Genomic DNA, 12,926 nt, shown 5'->3' on the forward strand with positions numbered 1-12,926 from the left:
ATTCCATAGTATTCGAACATTGTGATCTTGACCTTAGAGGTAGGAACACGTGTCTTGCACGCGACTCATCGTTTTGGTAAGTCAAACACATGTGACAAGCTATTTTAAAATTTGTCCATACATGAAAAAGTTACAGTCCGGACATGATCACCTATACTCTATGTCCTTATTTGCAGCAATCCATAGAATTCAAACACTAAGTGTGACCTTCACCTTAAAGGTAGGAACACAGGTCTTGTATGCAACACATCGTTTTTATATGCAGAATACATGTGGCAAGTTATTTTAAAATATGTCCATACATTAGAAAGTTACAGCCCAGACACCACCACCTATATTCTTTGTGCTTATATGCAGCATTCCCTAATATATTTAAACACTAAGTGACACTTGAACCTTAAAGGTTTTAAACACAGGTCTTGTACGCGACACATTGTCTTTCTATGCCAAATAAATGTGGCAAGTTATTTTAAAATCTGTCCATGCAAGAGAAAGTTACAGCCGGGACACAAGAAGTTGAGCCGGACACACAGACGGACAGCTATGCATTTTCAATATGCCCACCTTTGGCAGCATTACAATTGCAATTGATAATATCAGTTCTACTGTTAGTAATCTTATATGACTGAATTGAAGGCATTGATACCAAAATCAGCTCCATTTATCTCACTGACCAACCAGTTCCATTAGCAGAGCTGTGATTACATGTCCTTCTTTTTAATTTGAACTATGAACATCGTGTGGAAAATGTGACCTTTACATATATATACTGAATCAAACAATTTTTCTTCTTTTGAGTTCTTATAATATGCTTAAATTGGAATTTAAAGTAATTTATTTACACTTTTTAGAAAAACATGCCAAATTGTATGTGGAAGTTACATCATTTCAGAAATGACGTCATAGATTGTGTCCAAGCCCTGTGTGCGCTGATGTTTGATTTGGAACCAAGAGCAGGCTAAAGTTTCAAAACAGTGAAAAATATCAATTTTATTTCACTGATAAATTCCTATAAACCATCGGAAAGCATAAAATAAACAATTATTTCGAACTTGTTCTAGAACGCACTACACACAAACAGTTAAACAAACATCGGTCAGAAAATGTGACCTTAAAGTCTTAAAATCGTGTTAACCTCTGACCTATTGACTTTGTTTTTGACTGCACATTGCCTGTATTCTAGCATGACCTAGATTGCAATGAAAGACACATTCTGACAAAGTTTTATAAGAGTGTTGAAAATGGGTCTGCCAAGTGTTAACAGGGTTTATTTTTGAATTTTTGACTACTGGGCCTGTATTTTTCGTTGTATTATTAACAATCAAACAGTTGGCTTTGCAGAAAAGAAGACCAAACTCAAGCCAGGGGCGTAGCCAGCTTAACACACCTATGCATGTGCGTAACATCAATTTGAAATATGAAAAAAAAAAATATGACCAAAAATGGCATCGAAGTCGAGGGACAAGCTAAAAATTGATATCAAAATAAAAGGAAGATCAGCTAAAGTAAGCATTGCTTCTATGTGCTAGATAGCTTACTGAGCCTAAATCAATCACTTGGTAACTACAAAGTCGGCGGCTTTGAACCTATAAATCCCTCCAAATACACCGAAGAGCTCTTCATGTTAGTTCCATTTTTTCCCCTATGGAGTTCCCCTGAACCACCACCTTCTACAGGAATATTCCCCTCCCACACCTGACCCCTTTCGTGCGGAATATTCAGTAATGCCTGGCCACGCCCCTGGAAGCCGCTCATAATATCTCATCATGAGCATATTGTGAGTAGGTGAAGTTAAAAGAAGACAACAGTAATTCACCTGATCATATACATGTTTTTACAAATCATACAATAACATGCAAACAAAGTCATAGTCATACAAAAAATAACATAAAGAATGGAAGCAGAAATTGTAAATGGGAAATATTACATACAGTATTAAATTTTGGCAGTTTTTCCACACAACCTATTTTTCTCTTTAAACTTAAAAGTTATCAGTCTTTGCGGTAAGATCATTGGATATTGCACACATCAGACACAATTTCGTCATGGTCTATCACTCAGACCTCAATATTGGGATCAGAGTTGTAGTTATAAAGTTTAAGCATTTTTTCCTCGTTCTTCAGCGACGATTTTTCCGTTCTTGTGTGCCAGACTAGAACCTGAAATGGAAGGCATTGAAATTTAAACTTCAGTTGCATTTAGATAAATTAGGGTGAGGAATCACGTGACTTCAAGGGGTTCTCACATGTGTCACCACGGGTCATAACCTATGTAAACAAAGTCCAGCCACCCACTTATCCACTCACACTTATACTCACACTAATTCACTCACACTAATTCATCCACACTTATCCACTCACACTAATCTGCCCACACTTACACACTCACACTCATCTGTCCACACTTATCCACTCACACAAATCCACTCAACTTAATTATCCACCCACACAAATACACTCACACTAATCCACTTACACTAATCGAATCACACTAATCCACCCCTACTAATCTAGTCACACTTATCCACTTACACCTTCCGCTGACACTACTCAATTCACATACACTTATCTACCCAGACTTATCTGACCACACTTATCCACTGACACTTATCTACTCACGCTTATCCACCCACACTAATCCACTCAAGCTACACAACTAGAACAGCTTAATCTTCATTCTATATTTCGTGTGATATTACACAAGTTGACCCAATACGACTCAATACAATCACTCAACACTGACGTCAAGGACAACAAGCAGTATTCATCATTCTTTAAAGTACATGAAGACAAGTTAATCCAAATTTTAAAGGGAGCTGGTGGTGGTTTGAGGTATAGTTGTCTGTCTTTCAAACTAATTAAAAAAAATGAGTCTTAGACCCCACCCCCGACCCTTAGCCATTCAAACAAAGATGCTCATTTTTAAGAAGGCAACATACTGGAGGTGATTCATAAAAAGCTTAGTTGTCTGAACAAAAAATTGAAGGTAAGAAGGACTAACCTCTATATAGAAATAGATCGGTTACATCTTTCTTTCGCTAAGCCCTTGAATTATGCTAAAGTGAATTACATGTAGATGTCTCATAAACTAATAACCTTTGTGCAGTCATCAGCCCGGGGCTCCAAGTCTGACATCTCAAGCCCAAGTTGTGTAAGCAAGTCTGACTCCTGGTTTCCCCGCCCCGCAGACATTCGGAATGCTGCCTTTGGATGGCTCCTGATCAGCTCGAGATTGACAGCAAAACCGGCCATATCCATGGCAAACTTACGCTGAGGCTTCCAATAAGTATGCCAGCCCACAACCTGAGAAATAATAAACGCTTCAAATTAGAGCTCCAAGTGAAACTAATTAATACCCCTATTACATTTTATCAATATGTCTGAATAACACATTCAATGGCCCAATTACATTAGCTGGGGGGTGTTTGACTAGCTATTGCAATTTGTTTGGTACTTTCAATGGTAAGATGTCCATAAGATGGGCCAATATAAGTTAATCATAAATGTTTTTCATTTCTTTACCCACTTGCCTTTTTATTTCGAACCTTTGGGGACTCATACCTCAAGTACCCAACCAGCCCAACCGGCCACACAGAGACTTTCTGGGTGTACCGCATCTATTCAAAGATAGCATGTATCATAAAAATTCATTATGTTGTGTTAAATTAGAATCTACATGTATCATAATGTTGTATTATAATAGAATCTACATGTATCATAATGTTGTATTATAATAGAATCTGTATGTATCATAATATTGTAATTATAATAGAATCTGTATGTATCATAATGTTGTATTACAATAGAATCTACATGTATCATAATGTTGTATTACAATAGAATCTGTATGTATCATAATGTTGTATTATAAAAGAATCTGCATGTATCATATTGTTGTATTACAATAGAATCTACATGTATCATATTGTTGTATTACAATAGAATCTACATGTATCATAATGTTGTATTACAATAGAATCTACATGTATCATAATGTTGTATTATAAAAGAATCTACATGTATCATAATGTTGTATTACAAAAGAATCTACATGTATCATAATGTTGTATTACAATAGAATCTACATGCATCATAATGTTGTATTACAATAGAATCTACATGTATCATATTGTTGTATTACAATAGAATCTACATGCATCATAATGTTGTATTACAATAGAATCTACATGTATCATAATGTTGTATTACAATAGAATCTGCATGTATCATAATGTTGTATTATAAAAGAATCTGCATGTATCATAATGTTGTATTATAAAAGAATCTACATGTATCATAATGTTGTATTACAATAGAATCTGCATGTATCATAATGTTGTATTACAATAGAATCTACATTTGTATCATAATGTTGTATTATAAAAGAATCTACATTTGTATGATAATGTTGTATTATAAAAGAATCTACATGAATCATATTGTTGTATTAGAATAGAATCTGCATGTATCATAATGTTGTATTATAATAGAATCTACATGTATCATAATGTTGTATTATAAAAGAATCTACATGTATCATAATGTTGTATTATAAAAGAATCTACATGTATCATAATGCTGTATTACAATAGAATCTACATGTATCATAATGTTGTATTACAATAGAATCTACATGTATCATAATGTTGTATTATAAAAGAATCTACATGTATCATAATGTTGTATTATAAAAGAATCTACATGTATCATATTGTTATATTACAAAAGAATCTACATGTATCATAATGTTGTATTATAAAAGAATCTACATGTATCATAATGTTGTATTACAATAGAATCTACATGTATCATAATGTTGTATTACAATAGAATCTACATGTATCATAATGTTGTATTACAATAGAATCTACATGTATTATAATGTTGTATTATAAAAGAATCTACATGTATCATAATGTTGTATTATAAAAGAATCTACATGTATCATAATGTTGTTTTATAATAAAAGAATCTACATGTATCATAATGTTGTATTACAATAAAATCTACATGTATCATAATGTTGTATCATAAAAGAATCTACATGTATCATAATGTTGTATTATAAAAGAATCTACATGTATCATAATGTTGTATTACAATAGAATCTACATGTATCATTATGTTGTATAACAATAGAATCTGCATGTATCATAATGTTGTATTACAATAGAATCTACATTGGTATCATAATGTTGTATTACAAAATTGAAGATTGGACAGAGGCGATAGATAAAGATTTGCAGGTTGATACAGTTTATTTGGATTTTAGTAAAGCGTTCGATAGTGTACCGCATCGTAGACTTCTGAAGAAGGTGGGATCATATGGAATATCAGGAAAAATACTAGTTTGGCTTCAAAGTTTCCTGAGTGATCGCTTGCAACGTGTTGTATTGAATGGCCATAAATCAAACTGGAATTCAGTTATATCCGGAATACCTCAAGGATCTGTCCTGGGACCAATTTTATTTATAATCTTTGTAAACGATCTACCTAATGTAGTAAGAAGTATATGTAAGATGTTTGCTGATGACTGCAAAATTTATACTCCTCTTTCTTCGAGAGTGGATCAACAACATCTTCAAGAAGATATAGATAACCTGTGTCAATGGAGTAAGGACTGGCTTTTAAAATTTAATGTGCAGAAGTGTAAAGTAGTTTCTTTTGGTCGCAAAAGAGTTGACACCGACTACCATATGACTGACAGAGATGGAAATATACAACAGCTTAAAAAGGAAGACTCTGAGAAGGATTTAGGAGTACTGTTTACTGAAAGTTTGAGTTTTGAAAAGCACATCAGCAATACTTTGAACAAAGCCAACATGATTATTGGATTAATAAGAAGAAAGTTTACTCATATTGACAATACTCTATTCCTGACCTTATACAAATCACTGGTCAGATCGCATCTGGATTATGGAAACCTGATATATTTCCCAATAACAAAGAAGTGTAAACAGATGATTGAAAACGCTCAGAGAAGAGCAACTAGATTAATTCCGGATTTGAGGGGATTGACTTACAACGATCGCCTACGAAAATTAAACCTCCCATCTTTAGACTTTAGAAGGAAAAGATTCGACATGATTCAAGTGTTTAGAATAGTACACAATATTGATGACATTAGTATGACAACATTTTTCACCTTTGCTGACAATAGTGGTACCAGAGGACACACTTTGAAATTATTTAAACCTAAAGCAAGGAAATCATTACGTCAAAATTCTTTCAGCAATCGTATAGTTTCAACTTGGAATAATTTGCCACATGAATTAGTGAACACCACATCTGTGAATGCCTTCAAGGCAGGTCTTGATAAACTTTGGAAAAACAAACGGTTTGATACTTCTGAAGTATATTAAGTCATACCGAAGGCGGAGAACTTACAGACGAAGCAGTTTAAAGGGATTAACTAGCCTTTTAGGGCTAAAGAAGTTCCCTAGACGACAAAAGGTAGACAAAAGGTAGGTAAAAGAATCTACATTTGTATCATAATGTTGTATTACAAAAGAATCTACATGTATCATAATGTTGTATTATAAAAGAATCTACATGTATCATAATGTTGTATTACAATAGAATCTACATGTATCATAATATTGCATTATAATAGAATCTGCATGTATCATAATGTTGTATTACAATAGATTCTACATGTATCATAATGTTGTATTACAATAGAATCTACATGTATCATAATGTTGTATTGCAATAGAATCTGCATGTATCATAATGTTGTATTACAAAAGAATCTACATGTATCATAATGTTGTATTATAAAAGAATCTACCTGTAGCATAATGTTGTATTACAATAGAATCTACATGTAGCATTATGTTGTATTATAAAAGAATCATGTATCATTATGTTGTATTATAAAAGAATCTACATGTATCATTATGTTTTGTTATTGTAATAGAATCCGTATGTACCATTATGTTGTGTTAAAGTAGAATCTATATCATGTATTATTATGTTTTGTTAAAATAGAATTTGTTTGTACCATTTTGTTGTATTTTAATTGAATCTATATGTTAATTATTTTGTATTATAATCTGTGTGTATCATTATGTTTTATTATAACAGAATCTGTATGTATCATTACATTGTGTTATAAAAAAATCTGTATGTATCATTTTGTTGTGTTATACTAAAATCTGTATGTATCATTTTGTTGTGTTATAATAAAATCTGTATGTATCATTTTGTTGTGTTATATTTTTTGTTGTGTTATAGTAGAATCTATATTCATTATTATGTTGTATTAGAATAAGTTCTCTTTGTATCATTATGTGGTATAATATTAGAATCTTCATGTACCATTATTTTGTTTTATAATATTAGAATCTTCATGTATCATTATTTTGTTTTATAATATTAGAATCTTCATGTACCATTATTTTGTTTTATAATATTAGAATCTTCATGTACCATTATTTTGTTTTATAATATTAGAATCTTCATGTACCATTATTTTGTTTTATAATATTAGAATCTTCATGTACCATTATTTTGTTTTATAATATTAGAATCTTCATGTACCATTATTTTGTTTTATAATATTAGAATCTTCATGTACCATTATTTTGTTTTATAATATTAGAATCTTCATGTACCATTATTTTGTTTTATAATATTAGAATCTTCATGTATCATTATTTTGTTTTATATTACCGTAGAATATTCATGTATCATTATGTTGTTTTATTGAGAATCTTAATATATCATTATGGTGTCATTATAATAGAATCTACATGTTATATTACATGGTAGTATTGAAAAAGAAATGCATACATAATTATGTTGAATTACATGTATATGGATTAAAAGTTTTTGCTCCATTTCTGTACATTAAAAGCTGGCATCTTAAACAGTTATATATACAGTGTATACATTACCATTCATATATTACACAGCAGTTGTAATATACGTTACACTTTAGTACACTGTTCAAGAGTTACGCTAGAGATTGGTATGAAACCACTGAGGGTGTATATGACTACATCCGATAATTTCGATGACTGAATTAGCGTCATTTATGCTGGCGAGAAATTAAAGGTTACTGTAAGAAAATAAAATGTGAAAGCAAACTATACCTCTTCAAACAGTCTGATATCATATGTATTGTCATCGTCAGCTAAGTAAACAACTCCTGAGTTCTTCGCATTAAGTCTGATCCATCGAAGGGCTTCGTTTCTTTGCAATACACCCCTTGGCTTCAACCAATTTGGGTCAGTCTCTTTAAGTTTAACATTTGGTGGTGTACTTGCAAATAAATGTGAACAGGACAGTTTACTGTTAGCAAGCACATTTTTCACAAGATCTGATTTGTGATCAGCATCTTCTACAACTATCCAGTGAATGTTTGGCACAAGACGTAATGTGTAAGATAGCCGCGTCAAGTCAGCTTTCTGTTCAAGACGATTATGGGTTGGTGTTATAATGTATATACGAGGAACGCCACTGTTGTCCTCACCCTGTAGAGTATCAAGTCTTCTTTCCAACTTTTTAAGCTCAGCTGAAAGTTCATCCTTGTGCCTTTTCAGGACTTCTATCTGCGATTTCTGGGACTCAGTTTTCTGCTGTAGGATTTGGACTTTCTTCTGTTCAAGTTCTAGGCTATCTCTGCTATCATCACACCACAATCCTAAAAATATGATTAATTTATTGTTTAAAGCTGCACTCTCACAGATATACCGTTTTTACAACATTTTTATTTTTTGTCTTGGAAAGAGCAAATTTTGGCGCCAACCAATAATAAAAGATTGCGGACAAATTTCAGTTCGCAGATTTTCATATTACTGTTCGAAAATTAATGTTTTATGGCTTAAACAGTTACTAACGGTTTAAGAAAAATGCATAAAACATCAATTTTTCAACTAAAATATATAAATCTGCGATCTTATTTTTTGTCAGCAGTCTAATATAACTGACTTCCATGCATTTTCAAAAAAACTGGCCCTTTCCAAGACAAAAAAATATAAAAAGTTGTCAAAACGTTCAATCTGTGAGAGTGCAGCTTTAAATGATGAATTTAAATATTTTTTTCTGTCTTGCACTGAGAAATTTATTTACATTTAAATGTCATTTACATATATATATACATACACACTGTTTTGTTTTTGGACCTAAAATTAGCTTTCCCAGCAATGCAGCTGAAAAATCTTATTTCATCATTATTTTACTCTATGATATCAAAATTCCTGAAAACTGATACAATCATATGTGCAAGTCCCTTTAACATGTTTAAAACTTTTTATATCCAAACTAGCTAGTCTAGATGTTAAACTAAACTTAAAATTAGTACTTATACAGCAACTACACTGTCTGAATGCAATAAATTTATTTTCACTAAGGCCTAAAAAAAAATTGTTTGGTTAGGGTTACATCCTTTAAAAAAATAGGTAGGGTAGATAGGCTTTTTATTTTTTTAATTTTTTTTTTATTAGGTTTTATATAAGAATATAATTTTCATCATTGGAGAATGGTGTTAAAACTATCTTCTGTACAAGCATTTAAGGTTTAAACTTAATATTAAAAAGCAATTAAAAAAAAAAGAAACTTTTTTTTTTTTTTTTTTTTTTTTTAGTTTCTCATTTTTTTTTCAAACTGACTATAAAAACGGTAGGGTCGGCGCCTATTCCGTAGGTAGGGTCGGGTAACCCGAACCAATTGTATTTTTTTTAGGCCTAATATAAATTATATAGTTGTCAGTTAAATAGCTGTTGTTTCTTTCTTTAGCCACAAACTGCAAACACACTTTGCAGTTGAAATATGGTGTTCAGTGGGAAGAAATTACAGAGATACTTCAAGGGACTAAACACCAGATAATACAATTGCAGAAAAAAAGAAAGAAAATTGTTAAAAACCTACATAAAATTGACATCATCTTACTTATTGATGTATAACATCGCTTACGACACATGCATCTTTTCCAGTTTTTGCGCATTTTTCCAACTCAAAATTTACTGAGGCTGTCTACTACGTAAATTCCGTAAAGTTTAAAAATACTGTCAGTATATTTATCTGTAATCATTAACAGAAATGAATTAAACTATGGTATAATATGCTATTTTTAAACCCAGGAAACCCAGACAGGAGGAGACAGCAACATGTTGCATTCATTGTTTTAATCATGTAAAATCATGTATTATTAGCCTCCTACTAGCTTGCATTGACAAATCTAGGATTTGTAATAAGGAAACACTGTATTTCCCGATTTTTTTTCTGTTTGGTGTCTAGTCCCTTTTATGAAAATGACTGCTTTATCTACATAATACCAAAGTTGATGAATATCCACAAGAAGGCAAGGGCTGTTCCAGCAATGTACAGGTTAATCAGTTTTCTTTGTATCATTCTCACTCATTTTGCTGCTGCTTTCTCTATACCATTCTTAACCATTTTTTGCTTAGAGAAATACTGGGCTGCTATCTCATTCAACTCCAAGCTGACACATTTTCTGAAAATTTAATATACATTGAAAAAAAAATCTACATATTTAATCAAAGTTGCAAAAATACAAATTTCTGAAGATTTATTTAAAAATTTACAAAAACACTTATTTCAGAAGATTCAATCAAAATTATATAAAAATACAAAGAGCAAGATCAAAATGGTTTCACTTGTCACATGGTTTTGCTGAATGATTAGGTAAGAAAATATTGGTTCGTTCACTGAATAGTCAATAAGTTTAACTTATATATATAAAACTTATAAGGACTTTATTTATAGCTTGGAATTGCACCAAGTTGCACCATATAACTTCCAGCAGGGTATTATCGATTATTACCCCTAAAAATCTCATTTCAACAGAGCAATTATAGAAATAGAAATGAATGAAATATTTCATCAATCACAAACATTTTTTTTCAGATGTTTTATGTATAATTTTCTGAAGGGGACAAATTATAAGAAAGTGAAATGTCATTTCTGTGAATTTTACTGATTATGTAAGTCATGTGTAAATTTGTTTTTTAAAATAAGCAAACATTATAAATCTTATCAAACTGATTTTTGCATCAGGGGCCTTATAGTGAAACTTCATCCGAATATATTTAGTATTCCTCGAATTAATCAAGAAAAATCCCAATTTCTCGGCAAAAAGAAATGCCTAAGCAGGTAAGAAATAGGAGTGACAATTGTCTCCTTTTAGCAGACCAAAAGTCCAAGATAGCAAGATGATTCAAACCCAGTTTAAAAAAGACTGTCGCATATTCTACGGCCTAGATTGACAGACAAAACGGCTTTGAATGAAATATGACAAATAATGACCTACATAGAAAGATCATACAAATGAATTCAGAAAATACTGCCTGGATTGGCAGACGATACAGCAACATTGGTGTACTTTACTCTTAAGGCCAAAAAAATAATTGTTTGTTTAGGGTAACCTTCCCAATATTTTTAGGTAGGGTAGGTAGGGATTTTTTTTTTTTTCAAAATCTGTCGTAAGTTCCGAGTGTTTCCTTGCACATGGCAGTCTTTCCTACATTACTGTCATTGCCTGACTTTGTTTTATCATATAAACAATAATTCTGATCGTCCAATTTGCATTTATCCGCTCTTCGTTACTCTCTATTCACTAACGGATATTTTTTTGCTCAGAAACGGAAAAAAATAGTTAGGGTCGGCACATTTTTATAGGTAGGGTTGGGTTATCCGAAACAGACATTTTTTTTAGGCTTAATCTTTGACTGGATTAATTAAGCACAATCATTGTAAAATAAATATGTTAAAACTAATCTAAACTAAGCTTGGATTATCGTGTTTAATCACTGGGCCATATTGTCAGCTGTTCGATGTGGACATCCAACGTGATATTAAGGTCCATAATGTGCTAAGATGTACAGTACATGTATTTGTATGTCTTCGTCTTGACTCTTCATCAATTCGTTTTATGAATTATATACTAAGAATATAATAAACATCTATCTAAAAGCGTGCGCATATACTCTCTTCATCTGTTGCGCTGTTTATAGAATCAGTAATGACAGATTTTGTTAGTTAAAGTTAAAGATATTCAAAACACCCACGACAACTGAAATGTGGAATCAAGCTTCTGTCATGATCATATCAAGCTTGAACTCAGTCAGACGCTTGTTTATGAGTCACGTTAACGCTTGTGTAAAATATACGCAAAATGTATTAGAAACGGTCGCGCTCGACAAATTGCGAAATACCGTAAACTCCACGCAGCGCTTACTTCCCTTACAATACATTTATTTTCATTTTCTTCAGTTTAGTCCCCAGGAGAAATCATTGGCGTAGTTACACGCATGCATTTTCAGAATATAAAATCATTAAATAAAGAATTTAAAATTAAATATTAATTACGGCAATTTTAACTTTTTACTGAGAAGAAACGAAATATTAGGTGAAGCAAATTTTAATATAATATTTGGATTATATTCATGTTTATGTTAGTGTTAGAAGTAGTAAATTAGAAGTGTCGGTATAATATGATCTTTTCGACCACCAGTGCAAAATTGTTATTTGAACGTAATGTGTTTAATGGTTTGACAAACACGTAATGTAACGGACCTATAAACCACAGTTACACAATATTTGTTGGCCATGATGGATAGATACAAATGTATTGTAGTTATTTTGTGCCCAACTTCTGTCTGTCCCTTTTCTCATATAATCAGTTGTTTCCTTTAATACGCTTGCGGTGAGTATGTGAACCAGCCCTAGTCACTGGCATGTTTCATCATTGTATGTTGCTCCGTCACAGTTTCTAGTTCGGTTGTCGTCATGGCTAGTCAGTTAACGCTTTCCTTAAATCCGTACTCGACTTACCATGTCAGGGGCGTAGCTAGGGCCTTAAAACTTGTCGGCCCGATGATTCTATGCGAGTTTCCGGTGGACTTTTATATGCACATTACACACACTTAGTTATATTTGCAATGATACCAATAAAATCAAGCA

At 32.0% G+C, this 12,926-nt stretch overlaps 1 protein-coding gene across 3 annotated transcripts; it reads right to left on the reverse strand.

Annotated features, from left to right (window-relative positions):
* Positions 1-1,811: 1,811 nt before the first annotated feature.
* On the reverse strand, positions 1,812-12,087 carry LOC128208195 (galactosylgalactosylxylosylprotein 3-beta-glucuronosyltransferase 3-like). 3 transcript variants are annotated; one of them, XM_052911635.1, is made up of 6 exons: positions 12,032-12,087; positions 10,280-10,458; positions 8,096-8,646; positions 3,530-3,616; positions 3,096-3,302; positions 1,812-2,159 (listed from the first exon to the last, which is right to left on the reverse strand). In XM_052911635.1, exons 2-6 carry the CDS (start codon positions 10,353-10,355, stop codon positions 2,058-2,060), a joined length of 1,023 nt encoding a protein of 340 aa, XP_052767595.1. In that variant the 5' UTR covers positions 10,356-10,458; positions 12,032-12,087; the 3' UTR covers positions 1,812-2,057. The 3 variants fall into 3 exon arrangements, with proteins under 3 accessions (XP_052767595.1, XP_052767596.1, XP_052767593.1); XM_052911636.1 differs by having other exon boundaries at positions 11,951-12,054; XM_052911633.1 differs by lacking the exon at positions 12,032-12,087 and adding an exon at positions 11,852-12,020.
* Between the last annotated feature and the right edge of the window lie 839 nt (positions 12,088-12,926).

The sequence above is a fragment of the Mya arenaria genome, chromosome 11 (genome assembly GCF_026914265.1).
Source record: "Mya arenaria isolate MELC-2E11 chromosome 11, ASM2691426v1".
In the NCBI taxonomy this organism is placed as follows: Eukaryota; Metazoa; Mollusca; class Bivalvia; order Myida; family Myidae; genus Mya; species Mya arenaria.